This window comes from Myripristis murdjan, chromosome 6, assembly GCF_902150065.1.
Source record: "Myripristis murdjan chromosome 6, fMyrMur1.1, whole genome shotgun sequence".
NCBI lineage: Eukaryota > Metazoa > Chordata > Actinopteri > Holocentriformes > Holocentridae > Myripristis > Myripristis murdjan.
The window spans coordinates 5,579,680-5,597,853 of record NC_043985.1 but is presented as its reverse complement, the minus strand read 5'-3'; the positions used below and the strand labels follow the sequence as shown (position 1 = coordinate 5,597,853).

Sequence of the window (18,174 nt, the reverse complement as noted above, 5' to 3'; positions counted from 1 at the left end):
AACTGCTTTAATACTTACCACTAGGATCTGACTTTTACCATTTTATATGTATCAGACCAAAAAGTGTATAAAACTGATTTCACAGTTTTAAGAATTACCAAATTGCATCAATAAACACATTCTCATATGCCTTGAACTTCTTCAGTCCACATGGGTCCTCCATCTGGAACTTCTCATAATATGGACAGCTGCTATGTACATATGCATTTCCTCCACATTTTGTACATCTGTGAAGTGCCTGTCTGGGCCTATCTTTCAAAATTGCACTACAATACAAATTTACAAGTCTAGTTTCTGCACAAATGTATGATCTTTGTGTGAAAATACAAACCCAATTTCACATTCTTCTTATTTGATATATACTTTTTAGTAAGTTATACAACTACAGTTAGTTTTTCACACTGTTAATGCTTTAAACCTATACTTTTTCATGCATCTCTGCTTAATCTCTCATAGCGCACCAGTAAGCTTCATCTGTAAAAACATATTTGCCACAATTCTGAGTGCCAAATGCTCTTACATAGATATGAGACCACAATATAAACAGGGGCTCAGGTATTCAACAGTCAGGCATACAGTCAATTAATCACACAATCTTTTTTTTTTTTTTTTTATTAGAAATAGCATTAGCTGTACATTGCAGTGTGCACTGTGCACCATAAACATTAGAAAGCATCTTTCCCCTCTCCAATTTGTTTGGATAAGGGACAAAATAGCATAGCGGAACTCCAATTATCAAAAACCTATGTACATAAAAGCTAAGTTCTTTTGTGTGGGGGAAAGACATGGAGGAAGACGAGTGATTTTTCTCTTTGATATAGTCCAATGTGGATGGTTTTGACCCTTAATCACAGTCCATAATCTGGTTATCTTTGCCATCAATCATCCAGGCCAGGCGACTCTCCTTGCTGTATTCTTGATGCTATTCTGATGGCTTCCTCCAGCGACGGCTGATCACTGAGCTGGACGAGGAAAAAAAAAAGAGCACAATACAAACACTGATTGGCATACAGAACACAGATAATCAATCACGGCTACAGTTTTATGCCTCAATAACTCATGTGACATTACAACTAAGTAATCAACACTGATTAAATCTATGTACTGCCACCCCTGTAAAAGGCTTCACCGCCTCTAGGTGTCAAACTATCGCAAGGTCGTAGAGAGTGGAAAGAAAGCATTAGCATTGTGATTTACATGACACAGCGAGCACAGGGGGGTAAATTAAGACTGCATTTGTTTGCATTTGAAACTCCTCAGGCTTAATAAAAAGGTTGGTTTGTCTGAACATGTTTCAGCTTTGATGTGATGTTAGTACTTCAAAGTTTTAAAGCCTGAATAGTTAATATCCACTAAAAACTGTTCAAAATGCTGACTTTCTTTAAGACTTTAAGATATTTTATGTCTGAATTTTGTGAATTGTGAATTATTACTATTTTTTTTAATGACAGACATTAAACAGCATGACTGGCTGCAGCGTTGAGTTTATTTGCACAAAGACAATCAATGTTTATAATTTCACAATGATCAGTTGTGGCGCTAGCATTTCTCAGATATGAAAAATTCGTCCAATTTCCTTCTGGACTTGGTGATAAGCTTCTGGAGTGGTTTTGAGTTGACATGCAATAAAACCACAACCGTAAATTATATCATGCTTTAGTTTCCTTTTTTGAGAGAGAACATGCTTATATGCTGCAAGTCACTTTTGGGGACTTAAAAAAAAAAAAAAAAAAAAAAAAAAAAAAAGACTTGTGGTGGTCATGAAGGATTTTATTTAGATGTAAACCAACACATCCCATTGCTGTTAACTCCCATGTAGTACAATTAGTAAGTCAGCACCACAAACAGGATGGTGCTAACGACTTTGTGTTCCCCCCTTCTCCTAAATCCCCTGTTCTGAAACCCGCCTACCAATGATTTTCTCCTGAGCATTTGAGCAAATAGCGTAACAGGGTGGGGACGTAGGAGGAATTATCTACAGGAGAAAAGGTGTAAACACAGCTAGTCTTGCCTGAAACTCCTGTCAGTATCATAGAGACATCAGAGCTGTGAGGCTGGTTTTCAGCAAAACCGAATGGATCAGCACAGACATACTGGAATTCTCAATAACCTTTAACCTGTGTATACAGATATATTTACATTTTTAGGTGCCCCTAATGCTCAATAGGCCAGTTTTAATGCTATTTCCATGTACCTCTGTCACCCATTTGACAGATGGAACCTTTTCTGCATGTGGCATGTCGGCCTGGAGGGGCACGTACACCCAACCCTTTAGCATTTGTGATCAAGAGAATGAATGCATAGAATTTAACTCACCCCCACCAGTCTATTGATGCCTATGGTGTTGGCCTACCAACCTGCACAGCGATGTGAGTGCCGTTCGAGGTGGCCAATAAGGTGACAGGATGAACGTCTTCTTGTTCTTGACTGTAGCCTGCTTCATCCACAGCTTGGAATGAGGCCATGTCAGGTGTCATGATGGCCACCTGAGGGAGACAGAGACATAAAACTGAAAAACTGACTTAACAAGATAATTTAGCAAAGCAGCTAATATTGATATGTGGCTAGCAATGACAAGCCAAATGTTCTGTTGTGCGTATCAGTTAGTGATTACCTGAATAGATACTACACATAGTTAGCTAACAAGCTGACATCATCTAAACACAAGACTTATGTGATAAAATGACCAGCTTCTAGTCAAAGGCACAGAAATTAACCATATCGATTCCAAACTGTTGAGCCAGCCGAGCTGTACATGCTGTTGCCCAGGAGAAAGAGCTGTGATGTGGGCGCCAGATGGTGCGTTACATGAATCGAAAGCCCTCTATAGCATCACAACAAGAGTCCTACAACCCACTTGGAACTTGCTGCAGTTGCATACCTGTCCATCTGAGCCATCGGTCGTCACCATGGTAACAGAGTGAGCCCCTTGCGTTGCAAGCTCATGGGCTGGGATGGTTATGGTCGTGCCCTCTTGAGTTACCATGGTGATTGTGCCGCCCATAGCCTGTAAGTCTGCTTCAGAGATACTGACCTAATTGAGAAACATTACAGAATGAAGAACATTCAGTTTCACATCACATTGATTTTGCAAAGTATTACTAGAAAATATTGATCATACAGATCCACACAGGTTAACCTGGCTAGCAAATTATCTTTTCAGTGTCACTCTGCTATGGTCTTCCTCTAAACTTATCACACTTGTTTTATTTTGAAACTGAGGAAAACGTAATCAAGTTAATTATCAATATTGATTTATCACCCATCACTATATTATTGTCCTAAGCAGCTACAGTTCGTTTCAGTGTAGTAGGTGATCCTAACTAATCCACTCAGCAAAGCTAATTTTTTCTGATACTTAGTGCTTGGCAGTTATTCATTTCGGGGTATGAGGTTATGTATTTACCATATCACTGTGTTACATCACCTGCTGTTGCGTTCCGTCTTCCTGTGTTACCAAGGCAACGTGCTGTTGTCCGAGAATCTCTGCGCTTTCCACGGGAACCTGCTCTGAGCCGGAGTCCTCTGCCTCCACCACGGCTGTTGCGTAGGTCACATTAGGGTCATCAATGGCATCTGATTCAAACAAGCAAGTTCACATTATTGACATGTAATTCCACAGTTTATAGCAAAACATTTTCAAATCTTGCATTTATCTTCACGCTGTGTATAGTTTTAGTTAATTACCGTTAAGGCTGCATGATACTGGGAAAAACTGACACTGCAACATCCTATTTTTCTATATTTTATTTTTCTGGGGTGCAATTGATCAGTTTCCCAACCAACGAAAATAGGTAGCAGTCATTTTCAGGTTGTGGTCGGTGACAAAATGGGGCTTTAGTTGATAAACTGATCAAATGCATCCCTTCACCAGAGCACACGGTGACCGGATCATTTTACATGCAGAGCCTGTGTCACTGGCAACAAACTCTGTGTATCAGAGAACCCCTAATGGGACAAAATTATGTTAAATCAGACGGTCTTTTAGTCATTGAAAATGAGACCTTTGTGAGGTTTCCTTTTCTATCAAGCAGCAAAAAAGTTGTAGCATGACGTTTTTCAGTTAATTTGCTTTACTTTACCTCTCATGTCCCTCAAAGGTGCACGTTGCGATGCCAATGTTGAAACAATATATCGCACATAGTTGTTTTGCACACCCAACATACATGTTGTAGCTCATGTATTGTCATACTTGCAATTCATATATTTTTTTCCTCTGTATGCTTTAGTCTAGCGTTAAAATTGTTGATTGCATAATGTATGGTGTCATATCATTTGCCCAATTCATTTCTATTATCGTTTTTATTTGCAGTTCCCTGTTATTTGATATTGCAATGATGTGCTTTCCTAACGGGCATCATGAAAGTTTTAGGAATATTATGATCTCAAAAAATTCTACACAACTTCCGTTTCTAATTTCTCCTAACCTGTTGGGGGTTCGAAGTAGGCCTCCTGCTCCTCTTCAATGGGCTCTGTGTCGTTGTGAGCCGTCCGTTTGTGCATGGCCAGCGTGGAGATCTGCTTGTACGTTTTGCCACAGTGGTTGCAGTTGTACGGCTTGCAGGGCGTATGGACAACATGGTGCTTGTAAAGGCTGGAGTACTCTGTGAAGCGCTTCTCACACCCAGGCACAGTACATACATAGGGCTTCTCTCCTGGAGGGGCAGGGACAGTACTTGGACAATGAGAACAAAGGCTTTCTTTTCAATATCATTTGGAGTAATGAAAAGGCATGACTTGCAAAATTCTGCACAAGGATGATGTGGAGTGTACACACCAACAATTATACCCATTCACTTTCTCTCCACAAGGCAATGTTATTTTTGCTTTTTAGCTCCAGCATTTCTTCAGAGGATGTATCAAGACTAGAGCATTTTTGTGTTGTTATAGCTTTTTGTTCTTTTCTTTCTATTTTGAAAAGACTCTACTGCTTTTTTACTTTTCTTTTAAGATCTTTAGGATGGCAAGTTTGTCAGCACCAGTATATTTTTCATATTTCTCTCTACGGGTTCTTCGATGGTGTCGGTTAATGTTCTACTCTCTCTGATACAGTCTGCAAGCCCATCAAACACGTGGTCTACCTTTGAACTCTGTAAACAGGTAGTCAGTCCCCCAATTATGTTGAAACACACACTTTTCATTATCAATTTTTTTCTTTTGCTAATGGCTTCTTTAGCTCCTCATGCCACAAAGTGGTGAGCAATTCCAGGGAGCCAAACCTTTATGACCTCCAACCTCTGTTGAGAAGATGGACGTAGAAATGTTATGCAAACACCTGCTGGTTGAAACTGACCTACAGACAGCACTATCCAGCCATATATGGCTTCCCCAAAAGTTAATAATTTCTATTAAAACTTTGAAATTCATCTGGAGGCCACAAAATGAAGGCTGGTGGGGCGCATGTGGCCTGCAGGCTGCCAGTTGCCTGTTTCTGAGCTAAATGACATGAAAAGTTACCGGTGTGAATCCTCATGTGGTTCTTGTAATTGGTGGCACTGGCAAAGGACCGTCCACAGCTCGGCTCAGAGCAGTAGTACGGCCGCTCCCCAGTGTGTGTTCGAATGTGGACTTTGCGGATATTGGAAGTGGTGAATGACCGGCCACAGCCTTCCACAGGGCATTTGAAAGGCTTCTCTCCTACATCAAGAGACAGAATGCAAAATAATTAGAGAAAAGTTAAGGTTTACAAGGTTCCTCCAGTTTCCAGTTCTGACACTCCATAATTTACCCAGACTTAAATTCCTTGGATGGATTCGAGGATTCTGAACAGTGGCCCACATGACAGTCTAATGGTATCTGGGCAATATGTCTGTTAATGAGATAATAATCACCCTACGGCTGAGGATAATTTTTCACACAAACAAATGTCAAATGACGAATGAGTCTACAACCGCGCAAGTCACAACTGTATTAGGACTGAACAACTGTTTTGCCTCATATTTCAGGACCTGGAAATTATCAAATTCTTTTTCCATACCTTTCAAAACACCCCAGACTTGCAAGGGAATGGTGCCTTTACACAGTAGAATGAAAATAGAAACTCTTCTGCTACATTTTTAGCCTGGGACCCATGCTGAGTAAATTTAGTATCACCCTGGAATGTGGGCTCATTAAAACTTTGGCAGTCTTATAATATTGGAACCTGGCAGAAACAGGACAAGGTCACAGACTATACTCAGGAGAAATCCTGTTCCAGACCTATGACACTGGATAAGGCAATTCTGTCTTTCTGCACATTAAAAAAAAAAAAAAAAAAAAAAAACACGTCAGTGAATTCCTGTGTGTTGCAGTGTACCTGTATGTGTGCGAGTGTGCTTTTGGAGGTCTCCAGAGGTTTTGAAGGACTTGCGGCAGTTCATCTCTTGACATCTATATGGCTTCTCCCCGGTGTGTGTGCGAGAGTGACTCTTCAGTCCATACCCTGAAAATGACACAAAAATGATTACCTACTGTACCAGCTGAATTGTTGGTCTAACTGACTTGATTACCAATTGATTGACTATCATTAATTACTCATCAATTGCTCGGCAGAAAATGAATTATATATGATGTTGATAAACTATTTTAGTCATTTCTCAGGTAAAAATGCCGAACATTTATGTGTTACAGCCTCACAAATTCTAAAATGTTAAGACAAAATGTTCTGACGTGTCTTGTCTCGCATGGGGACGGCTTTGCTCTGAATAACACTGTCATGTTCTCTGAGTAAACTGATCTGGCCGTTATATAAATCTGTGTACATGTGTTATTGGGGGAAGCTGTCTGCATGCTTTAGTCAAACTGTCATCTTTATAATGGTCATTCTCAGTGACTGATGCACTGAGTTCATATGCCATGTAACTCTTTGTTACCTGTTGCAAACTTCTTCCCACAACCAAGATATTCACAGACGTACGGCTTGTCTCCAGTGTGGGATCGCTCGTGTACCTGCGGGAAACACAAACAACTGTTTAGCAACAGGGCTGAAGCAAACAAACAAGCAGCTGACAACGCTGTGGGAAGACAGTGAGGGAAATACTGTCTTTGTCTCTTTGTCCTGAAATACAGACAAGGAGACGTTATATGAAACAATCCCACATTTCAGTAGGCGCATGCAGGCACATTTATATTGTCAGCATTCAGCTCAAAATAAAAGTTCCTCTCATACTCTTATGCAATGCGACAGCAGAATGAGCTTCACTTCTCCACATTACAAGCAGAGGTGCTATGGAACCTTTTGACATAACACAGGACAAGTAACATTACAGCATCAAAACGACATCACTTAATATTTGTCATTACCAAAATAAACAAAAATATCACAGGAATCCAAACTGCAGTCCGACTGACCTTTATATTAAAAGTTTAGTAATGCAGCTGATGGTCTTGTACAGAGTGAGAGTGAGAGAGAGAGAGAGAGATGTGGAAGGCTTTCTTTTCATGTGCACACAAACACACACTTGCCTTGAGATGGTGGGCAGTGGTGTAGAGTTTTCCGCAGCCCTCATATTCACAGCGGAATGACTTCTCTCCTACGTGTGAGACTCTTCCTTGTCTGCCGTCTTGACCCTGAACCACAATCTAAAGGCAAGAAACATTAATTAAACCCTGCTAGGAAATCTGAGAAGGGCATGGAAAGTCACCAGAAATTAAGGACACTCTACCCGCATGTGGACACCGTTGTCTGTTTCCGCCCTGCCAAAGGGTCCCAAGGGATTCTCTACATTCTCCACCTGGCAGGAGTGAAAAAGCCTTGTGTTAGTTTGCTGGATTATCATCAAGACTCACCACTAACGCAATGACAAGTGGGGGGGGGGCTATGCTTGCTTGCTATATCTCCAAAAACATGTCACATAATAAACCAAAAATAAACACATCAGCATTAAACAGAGGATTATTAATGCAGTCTACATTTGTGCCAAATTCTAGCTAAAACGTTGTCCCTATAGACTACAGAAATTCCAGCTTTTGCAAACCAACAAACAATAACAAAAAAAAGCTTTGTGTGAGCGGTAAATGAGTAGCACAAGCAAATCAAGAGCAAATCAAACAAATAATCCCAGTGAAGAACTTAGGTAATTTCTAAAGCCAAATAATAAGACAATGAAAAAAATAGAACAGAAACACAAAAATTAGGTGGTAATAAATATAGTATAAGCAAATTCAAACATGTCAGGGAGGTGTTAAAGGGAAAGGTATGAATAAAAAATGAAAAATAAGGTACAGCATCACAAGAGTGTGTAACATGACACTAGATCATGTCAAGAAAATATAGTATCAAAATGAAATATGCTAAGAAATAAGTGAGAAATAAACATAGTGAGACATGTTTGTTACCTCTGTGTCATTCACTGCCTAAAGTAGTAATGCAGTAATGTAGTACCTTTACCTTGGTAGTGTACTGCTCCAGCACACTGATGGTCTCGGGGTCAATGGCAGTGGCATCAGCCTGCAGGTCTGCAATGGTGCCGTCAGCCTGGATGGCCAGGATGGTGTTGGGCTGTGGCATGTGCACAGTGTGCTGGATGTAGGCGGTGCTGCCGTCCTCCAGCTGCACCTCCTGCAAGCTGCTCTGATCGTATGTGTCTGCAAAGAGTCAAGGAGTGCAGTATTCGGTCAAGATCAGATCCACAGCAGACCAAAGCAATACTTACATAGTTTACTTTCTCTTGAAGGAACATTACAGCATGATGACAGATTATGTTTATGTCCTCTGGTTTTAACATCACTGCAAATTGTTTTCTGGTGCTGTTATCATAGTAATGTATCTGCTATTTCTAGTTATTTTCAAAGTAAACATTTTGAAATGAACACTGTCTAAATATTACTAGACACTTCCACCAAAGAAGACTATGAAAAGTTTAAGCTGAGTAAAGCCAAGATTTACTTTTCTGTAGAATTTTACACAATACGGCTGCCATATTGTGCTTGGGTTTGTCTGCTGGCTTGAGTGGCTTGTAACTGAGCAGAAGTTAGATCCTAACTTGACTGCAGAGAACTTCAGCTATTTACAGAAAAATGTACTGTGCAGAGTACAACATGGAAATAGCAGAAAGCAGTCTGTGTCGTCTCGGCTCTCACAGTGTTCCCCAATGTGCACATTAATATTAAAGTGGAACTTCTTTCAAAGCTTTTCAAAATGTACACAATCACTGGGCAAAGAGCACAACTTATGTAAAACATCCCAGCTTTCATTTTAAAGTCTTTTTTAGAAAATACCAATGACATGCCGATATGATCATACATCCCTAGTAAAAGTGCTCAAAGTGCTTGGAGGGTGATGAGTGAAGTAAAAAGGCTTGCATAGCGCTCCTGTTCACCGTTGGATTCCACTGAACATACTGCTCTCATTGTAGAATAGATGAAAAATATTGTGACTTGATGTTCTGGTGATATCGCCCAGCCACTAACCTTGACTTATTTTCAGTGTAGTTACAATGAGAGAGTCTGATAGCAAGAAATTTTCAGCTATATGAAACACCAACAATGATCAAAAACCAAATAGGTTAATCACCATCAAGTGCAATGTACATTACAAATTGATAACATCATGAAAGTATCTGAGAGGGGACTTTTTCTGTCCTTTCCATTCAAAGAACTTAAACTACTGACATTATACATCTAAATGTTTTAGGAGAAACTAGAGGCAGGATGTTTAACACAAGAGGAAATCAAACAGAGGAGTTTTAAACAGTCTGTACCCTTGGGTGTGTGGATGTAGGCTGTTGTTCCATCCTCCAGCTGTACCGCCTGCCCATCTTCAAGCTGTAAACTGTCATTTCCTACAGAAAACAAACAAACAAAAAAAAAACATTACCTATCTGACTAGACCTCATATTTTGTATGGGAGAGTCTAAACTGCCTCTGATTGGCTAATAATCTCTGTCTTCAGTGGTTAGGCAGGTTAAGGTCAGGGTTAGGGTTGGTTTAGGAAGAGCCAATCAGAGGCAGAGTAAGAGCAAGCCCACAAGTCAATTTAGTCTCTCCACTTTCCCATACAGTAAATACAGTGAGTAGTTTTATAATCACTGCTTTGACTTTCTTAACATTTCTGTGTACCTGCAGTGCCATGAATGGGTATAAAGGTCATGAAATGGAGATGACATGTAGGTAAACTGTTGCTTCTCCTGATGCTACAAAACATGGGAGTGGAAGTGTCATTTCATAATTTAACAAAACAAAAGAGATACTATCCACCCTCATATTACTAAGCACAGACTGGGAATGTGTTAATACTCTCTGTCTTGGGATACTACATGGACTTGTCTTGTACCTGCTTTAGGCATGGACACATGCTGGACATAGGCAGCAGAGCCATCCTCCAGCTGGATGACCTGGCCATCCATGATCTGTCCATCTGAAAAGGAAGCTTTCGAATCATGCTGGATGTATGCGGTGGATCCATCCGCCAGAGTGACAGCCTGCAGGCTTACTGTATCCATGCTCTCCATTTGATCACCATCTGGGAAATTATACATAGTATCAACGATCAGCACACACACAGGACAATGTAACAAAACCACACTGAAGCTTAGGCAACATTACACATCGGCGGCTCTAAATGACAGCAGAAGGTAACTGTTTGGAAAAACTTGAACTTCAACCCTGAAATCATGTGATGGGACATTAGTAAACTACATGCAGCACACTCATGTTGACCAACTTGGCTGGTCTATGATCCCTTTATACCCATGAGACAAGAAAGGTAAAAAGCACAGCTGAAGTCTAAATGTTGTGAATACAAGGTACTGTGATAATAACATGTCCAGAGAGGGAGTCAAATATTGCAATGAACAGGAATCTCAAGAAATTACACCAAGCACCATCAACCGACAAAGGAGCCATGAATCTTTTGGTTGCTCACCTGCCACAGTCACAGCTTCTGCCAGACAGAGAGTGACTGGCTGCCCATCTGCATCATGAAACTCTGCCATCCCCTGTGAGTCCCGGTTTATCTGGGCCAAGAGCATGCTTTAGCTGCTGCTGGAACACATACAAGGCACACATATGAACCATTTGTGCCCACATGAATATACACACACACACACTGAGGATGCAGGTATTATTCAGGACATGGCAGCACAGTGTCTTTCTGATATACACCCCTGCAGACTTATCTTGTTCCATGATGGAGGGCACAAATGTAGGTTACTCATCCATTTGACAAGGCTGACCTGTATCACTGTGAGAATTATTTGTCCATAAATATAATCCAGAGCATTTACTTATTCATGAATAAACGGAAGCTACTTCTGAAGTTTACAGCGCATAGTAGGACTTCACAATATAGCAAACATTCACACCTTGATATTTATGCCAAATATCTTGATAACAATACAAATATACCATGACTATGGGTTCACACTTATTTGAAATTTTAAGTGCAGCCATCAGTGAAGTTGAGGGTGTGAAGAATTAAGGGTTCTTTAAAAACAGTGATACCAAATGGATGGAGAAAATGTAGTTACTGCACTAAATATTTTTTGATCAGAACAGACGAGTCAGTCTTAGGCTAACCCTAACTGTAAGTTTAATATGGTCCATATCATTGCCTTCTGATATTAATATCGGGCATGTTGACATCTAAATAACGATATATCATTCAGCCCTGATGTTCTCTCCCAGAGTGGCTCCCAGCCTCTTACAGGATCCGCAGGCACTGACTGTTTTTGGCGCTTACTGGTTTGAGCATCAGATTAGCTTCAGGGGCTAGCTAGCTAGCTAGCTGTAGCATAACTATGACTTGCAACAATATGTCAGTAAGGTATGTATGTAAGGTGATATTATGTGACAGCGTTGCAGAAGACTGCCGGTGCCCATACCATGTCGATCCTGAGGCTAGCTAGCTAACACAGTGACATGATGTGTGGAGAGTGAAATGTTTTACGACCAAAAGCGGTCCCCTGTCAGAGCGGGGTCGTCAGAAAACAGGCTAACAGCAGCGCTACGTGCTAGCTACGATGCAGCCTCTTTTCTACGGTTATCAGCCGACAGTTTTGAAAAGACATTTGGTTTAACAAGTACACAGCAAGTCAAACTTTCTCATTTTGAACGTCAGGTTGCTCTGTGCGGTAGCCACACGGTTAGCTAGTTCGCCGCTGCTCACAGTGGCGCACATTTCGGTAGCATCGCAGTTAGGTAACAAGACCGGGGAATCCATGAGCTAATTAATGATAACATAACCATTATGACTCTGTGGATGTCACATTCAGTTTGCTAAAAGCGTGTTTTCCCATTCTTCTTTTGAATCCCCGCAGAAATGCCTGCCATTCCCTCTCCCAGAGATGGCTGTGGGAATAATGCACACTGGGTAAAAACCAATTTATATACTAACCTCCGAAAAATTTCCAACAATTCCTCCTGTTCGACCACCATGCACCAGTGCAGGAAACGCTCCGTGTTGTCCTCACCCGGGAACGTGTATGAGGCAAAAATCTCTGCGGCGCTGTTCGGCCTACTCGGAGAAAACGACGTCTGATTGGTTAAAGAGAAAGCGAGGCCAAATTTACTCCACTCGGACTGGCCAACATACATGTCAAACATTTACAACAGGACGCCATGTTTGTTTTATTCAGCGTCCCGGGCCCCTGGCAGACGCCATTCCGCGTCAGTTTTCGTATTGTCTGCAGCTTTTGGGTTATATATGCGCTGTATTGTTGTGGGAAAATTATTTTAGCGTAGACATGAAACAGCCACCATATGAAACCACGGTGCTCATGTCACTACATGCTGTCGGGTCTGCCGGACCGTAACGTAAACAACACTGTGTGGGGAAATTGCGGCATCCATGTTGAAAACAAGGTCGTGTGGGAAACTGGGGGTATGTGGGCAATGCAGTGAACGGAGAGAGGCGAAGACCCGGAGCACCACCAAGCTGGACTACATGCTCAACTATAAGCATCACCCCTAAAAATAAACAGCCTGCAAACTTGACCATGAAACAGAGAAGTCTGAGTTCTTAAATCTACAAGTGGAGCATTGCACTGAACCTGACTACTGAGCTCTAATGAAGTTGCATGTGTTTACACGGGCATTGTCTCAGGTCTAACTGTGGCAATGCTTTGAGCAAGCATGATGGAGAATGTGTTTTTTAGAACACTGACAAAACTCGTCAAAATTAACCCTTGTTTTAAAAATCGCAAAATAGCCGCCACCCACCCACCCGTTCAACATGCTGTAGTGCCAGTCTCTTAATATTAGGCCTATCAGGTTGTTAGGACCCGATTCTTTTGTTGAATGCCCAAGGACAGACCGGAGTCAATCTTCAGCTCTCAGATATATTTATTTGGCCACCCACCCCAGCCACAGCCTGTTCACCCTGCTGCCGTCAGGCAAAAGATACAGAAGTATTCGCTGCCGTACAACCAGACTACAGAGCAGCTTCTTCCCTCAGGCTGTGAGACTACTAAATGCACCATCTGCACTCCTCCATGTTTAATAATTTTATTTTCTGTACAATCAATTAATCAATCAAGAGGGAACCACACTTTAATTTCATTATTCAACCTGTTGTATAATGACAAATAAACTTCCTTGTATCCTTGTATGTAAAGCAAAGCAGCGCTGGTCTCAGTGTGACAGAGCTCTCGCAGGATTTCAGTCAGAATGAGTGTCGATATCAGGAAATGATACATATTTATGTTCTTGGGCTTGGGCCTGCCCCGTACATAGGTTGGACTTTAAACGCAACCGAGAATAATTGGCCAGTTACCCGGACATGGACAGGCCAACCACTGTCCATGCCTTGATCTCGGAATGTGTGATGCTATGTGTATGAATGTTGACTGGGCCTGTATCTAATGCAAAAGACCTAAATAACAAGATAGAGAAAGTACATCTGGCTCCAATTATGTAATACATTGGATAATGCAAGAAACATTGAACTATAAGGCCAATTGTAACACTTCCGTAAATCATGTTCAGACATATATAATTGAATTTGTATGGATACATTAGAAAAAGAAAAAAAAAGTCTGCAAAGTTTTTCTGTTGAGAGCCTCCAACCAACAAGCAAAAGCAGGGGGAATCTAATCTAATAATGTTAAGTTTTTTAATTAACGCTAATACAAAGAGCACCACATTCTCCTTGCCATTGTCACACCTGGCAGAGTGCAGGCTCTTGTCGTTAAAAATGTCACCATGGTCACAACAGACCCAAGAGTTAATAAGGTGATCTTTCTTCACTGACTAAACATAACAGAAGTTAGGGCCTCAGTCAGAGGCCTGATGGCCCTTCACCACACTTCTTGATACCATAAAGTTAGCCCCGGAGTGTCCTTGCCCAACTCATTGCTGTTGTCTGCTGCCATCTAGTGAGTGAAACATGAAATATATGAAAGAACAAATAAGTGGAATTCTCTGTTCTCTTAGTTTGTCTTTTAGGTCTGCTGATACAGTATTTTCCAAGCAAGAGTTATCCGATCCACTCATGTGCCCTTTGCTTCTCTTATAAATTGAAGAGGAAAGTGAAAACATTATATACCACTAACATTGTACTAATTTGGAGTTTGCCCAAGTGTTTTAAAACATTTATTTCATGTCATTTAAAGTTTTAGAACTTTTCAGGATAACATTTATTATGTTGTCATTAAAATTATTATTTCCTTAAGTCAAAGACATTAAAGCTCATCTTTAGTTACAATGGACAAGGATGTAAGAACAGATTGTGCAATATCAGGCCACACTGGTGAGACTGAGGGCATGTCTTTAGTCAGAGTTGAGGCAGAGACAGACACCTTGGAGCACCCAATGGGAGATGTGTGTGGTGGTGAACAGGTCTGCCTCAAACACCAGTCCCACACCCATAGCATTTCTCCGTAAGGACGTAGTGTACACTGGTGTCCTCAGCGTATTCTGTGGTTTAAAACACAAGAAAATACACCCAACAGTTAAGAGAATAAATAAAACAGTGAAATTTGTCTGTCTATCTAAGGGCTTAAAGGGAATGCTTGTCCTCCACACCTGTAATCTGAGGCGGCGTGTCTCTATTGGGATGACCTTGAGGATGGGTAGCTGGACTACCGGAACTTTGGGTTTGCTCTTTACTAAACAGCCCTTCTCCATGTCCCAGTCTGCACCCTCCAGATACAGGCCAGACACAAAGCAGCCTGAAAGGAAAAAAGGAAGGAGTTATCCTCTGTACCTTTATGCTGGTACAGTACAATTTAATTTGTGTACAGTAGCAAGGGTATTCTTACCCTGTCCAGGTTTCTCATCAACTTCATCCTCACTGCGATACTGGGTCACCTGTGTGTAGAGAGTGGAACGATCCAGAGGCCAGCCATTCTTTCTGCATGTGGACTGGACCAAGGCAGTCAGGTAGGACTCAGGGATGTGAAGTCCTGACAGCCACATCACATTTGGCTCTCCCTTATCCACCTGGCGGACACATGATACACATTACACATTAAACACTCCACACTGCACACTTGAAGTCTTTGCATAAAGCTAGTACACTGTGAATAAGTCTCTGACAGGGTAATCTTTGAGAATGTGGATCCTTCCTTACCCAGGAGCTATACTGTTCATGACGCATCTTAAAATGAATCATCCAGTTGCCCAGGGACTTTAGAGTGTCGGGAGCCAGCTTCCTCCAGATGGCAGGGATATGACCGTTGAAGAGGGCCCGAGCAACTTCGTCAAGCTCATTGCTCATACCCACCTCACCAGCCAAGGCCTATGGCCAGAACACAATCAGATTAAAACAAAATATGTATCTGTTTGTCTCCCTGGTGTCTCATTTTCTATTTCTTTCCTCAGCCACTCTTCCTCACCTTCTGCAGCTCAGCAAGAGAGCGTTGCATGCGGACCACCAGTCTGTTGAAGCGCTCCAGTTCCTGAAGTAACACCACTGATGTGGGGGAAATGTCCAGACCAAACTTCTTGCGGATCACGTCCAAATCAAACACTTTGGGCAGCTTGTTCTGGATGTCCTGGGCCACCTGGCCGATGTACTCATCCCTGCTGATGCTCCTGCCAGACTCACCTGAGGCATGAGAGATCAGAGTGTGTTAAGGCAAACACAGGCATAGTATAGTGCACAGGGAGTAAAGAAATAATCCCTCAAGCAGAGGACATAGTTTCTAGTTCTGTGACAACAAGCACCTGCCCTGCTTCAGTGTATATCAGCAAGACAGTTGGAAAGAGGAAAAGACTCCAAGAACACTCCAAATCTTACCAGTCTGAGGCTGCAGCTCTATTAGATGGGTGCACATGTCTCGAGCTGCCTGTGTGTAATATCCTATCTCCGCATTGGAATGCAGACCCAATACTTCTGGTGTGTTTGCTAAGGGTAGGGACTCAATCTCCTCTGTGACAAAGAATAGGAAAATCAAAACTGTGAGCAATGAAGCAGAGACTTAAGGTTTTGTTATACACAAAATAAGAGGACCAAAACAATGACTGACCGACATATGTTTGCTTGTGGCCGTTGGGTGCAATCTTATAGTCCACATCCTTGTTGTGGAAGAAGTGAAAAGGCTGGAAGGTGTCAAAGATGAAGTCTCCTAGATACTCATCCATGTACACAGTCAGTATCCTGCGGTCGAAGCTATCTATAGCTCGCCCACCATACATCACCTATGAAACATGGAACACTTAAAAGACCAGCCTGCAGGATTACGATGGCCAAGAATAACAAAGATTTAAAACTAATTTAGCCTAACCTCTCCAATAAGGTACTTCAGACTTCCCCAGGGAATAGCACAGTCTCCTTGATCGTGTGCTTTGGTCAAATAGGTATTCAGGATCTCCATACACACCTATTGAGCATAATAACATTCTTTAAAACATGAGATATACCATACAACGAGCTCAATAACATCAATAACAACAGCCAAACAAATGCATGATCCGCAATATCATTGACTGTTGCACCACTTACAAGGAAGTCAGACTCGTTGAAGTCATACGGGACATTCCAGCCAATCTTGCCATACTTGCGCCTCTCTTGCACTACAGCATGGAAGAAGGCCAGCACATAGACCAAGCTGCGGAAGGCAGGGTGTGGGCAAGCCATCAAGGTCTCATCAGAGATCTTGGAGTATGTGGCTCTCATGTTCAACTTAAGACCATTGGGAGGCTCCGTCACTACCTGGACAGTCAAAAATAAAATATTATCAGACAATTATAGTGCATCTAAACACACAGAATGACCACATTCTTTATTATCTCTGCCAGGCAGCAGCCTAGTGGGAATCGTGTGTTTGACCATGTGCATGGGTGTATGCATGTGTTTAAATCTGTCTGCAGCTAATATCACATACTACTGAGCTGATCAGACTAATATTTTTTGTGCACAGCTATGGCTCCATGATCAAGGACCTCTCATGACTGCAGTGAATCAAACTGCCTGAAAAACAGAAATTGAGTGCTACCTCTACAGCTGTTTTTTTTTTTTTTTTTTGCCTAAGTCCAAGCACCCACCAAGAGGAAATACACAGATAGTGCTTCCAGATTTTCCCTTCTCCAAGTATGCAAAAAAGGGGTTGTTTGTTGCCTAAGTCCAAGCACCGGAGACAGGGAGATATGCGTGGTGGAAATCTGTACTCTATAGAGTGCACTCTTCTAGTGTTCTAAGTCTTTCAGCAAAGAGATGCAATATTGGTGATGTTGATTATTGTGGCATCTGTTTCTGTGTGTGACAACATATGAGAGTGTGGGCCTTTGGACCTTTTATTTTTCTTTTGCTGTTGTCAGGATGTTGTAGGAATGGAAGTGAAAGAATTACTTTGTTGAATTTCCTCTTAAGGGTATCAGTAAAGGTAAATTAAAAGAAATCCTCGTGCTAAGGAGAGGAACTGAGACTCACAACCAAAGTTAACCTCACTGCTGTGAATAAGGAAGAATCCTGTTTCACCTTTAGAGACTTTTGCAGGATGCCAATGGGGAAGTCCTTGATGGGGTCGGTGGTGAGCCACAGGCGGAAGTCAGGGTGGGGCTTGGTAATTCTCTCCAGTGACTTCTCCAGCTCTTTCAACCACTTCACCAGGAGGTGGCAGTTCTGGAGCATTAGCCACTGACCCCGGGACACTGCCGTATTCAGCCACTGTAGTGCCACCTTTATCACACATGCAGAAAAAATACCCCTCAACTACTTAACTCACCAAGAATACATTTGACTGCTGATCAATTCCTAAACTTGTGAGACTTGATTACACTAAAAGCTTCATTGCAAAGATCTGCAAAATAACTCTA

At 41.7% G+C, this 18,174-nt stretch overlaps 2 protein-coding genes across 5 annotated transcripts in view; both read right to left on the bottom strand.

The window, feature by feature from the left end:
• Positions 1 to 614: 614 nt before the first annotated feature.
• Positions 615 to 12,469, bottom strand: znf143b (zinc finger protein 143b). 4 transcript variants are annotated; one of them, XM_030053254.1, is made up of 15 exons: positions 12,314 to 12,469; positions 10,844 to 10,962; positions 10,253 to 10,441; positions 9,681 to 9,761; positions 8,369 to 8,565; positions 7,644 to 7,712; positions 7,444 to 7,560; positions 6,852 to 6,927; positions 6,296 to 6,421; positions 5,458 to 5,637; positions 4,428 to 4,655; positions 3,428 to 3,576; positions 2,882 to 3,034; positions 2,317 to 2,486; positions 615 to 962 (listed from the first exon to the last, which is right to left on the bottom strand). In XM_030053254.1, the coding sequence occupies exons 2-14, from the start codon at positions 10,947 to 10,949 to the stop codon at positions 2,337 to 2,339; spliced, it is 1,821 nt and encodes a 606-aa protein (XP_029909114.1). In that variant the 5' UTR covers positions 10,950 to 10,962; positions 12,314 to 12,469; the 3' UTR covers positions 615 to 962; positions 2,317 to 2,336. The 4 variants fall into 4 exon arrangements, with proteins under 4 accessions (XP_029909114.1, XP_029909111.1, XP_029909112.1 ...); XM_030053252.1 differs by having other exon boundaries at positions 830 to 962; positions 2,358 to 2,486; XM_030053253.1 differs by having other exon boundaries at positions 830 to 962; positions 2,358 to 2,486; positions 10,844 to 10,959; positions 12,314 to 12,450.
• A 2,066-nt stretch (positions 12,470 to 14,535) lies between these two features.
• Positions 14,536 to 18,174, bottom strand: part of dnah10 (dynein axonemal heavy chain 10) — a 33,514-nt gene continuing 29,875 nt past the window's right edge. The window contains exons 70-79 of the mRNA XM_030053243.1: positions 17,837 to 18,037; positions 16,862 to 17,071; positions 16,644 to 16,739; positions 16,386 to 16,557; positions 16,157 to 16,288; positions 15,753 to 15,964; positions 15,488 to 15,655; positions 15,177 to 15,357; positions 14,941 to 15,086; positions 14,536 to 14,832 (exon numbers count right to left, since the gene is read on the bottom strand). Coding sequence (XP_029909103.1) covers positions 14,686 to 14,832; positions 14,941 to 15,086; positions 15,177 to 15,357; positions 15,488 to 15,655; positions 15,753 to 15,964; positions 16,157 to 16,288; positions 16,386 to 16,557; positions 16,644 to 16,739; positions 16,862 to 17,071; positions 17,837 to 18,037 — 1,665 coding nt within the window. The 3' untranslated portion in view covers positions 14,536 to 14,685. The remainder of the gene's footprint in view (positions 14,833 to 14,940; positions 15,087 to 15,176; positions 15,358 to 15,487; positions 15,656 to 15,752; positions 15,965 to 16,156; positions 16,289 to 16,385; positions 16,558 to 16,643; positions 16,740 to 16,861; positions 17,072 to 17,836; positions 18,038 to 18,174) is intronic.

Excerpts from the sequence above, each read along its gene's own strand:
- znf143b (XM_030053252.1), bottom strand. The coding sequence starts at position 10,949 with ATGCTCTTGGCCCAGATAAACCGGGACTCACAGGGGATGGCAGAGTTT. Across the intron at positions 3,577-4,427 it reads CTACTTCGAACCCCCAACAG|ATGCCATTGATGACCCTAAT; the intron begins GTTAGGAGAAAT and ends TGTTTGAATCAG. Across the intron at positions 2,487-2,881 it reads CCGATGGCTCAGATGGACAG|GTGGCCATCATGACACCTGA; the intron begins GTATGCAACTGC and ends TGTCTCCCTCAG.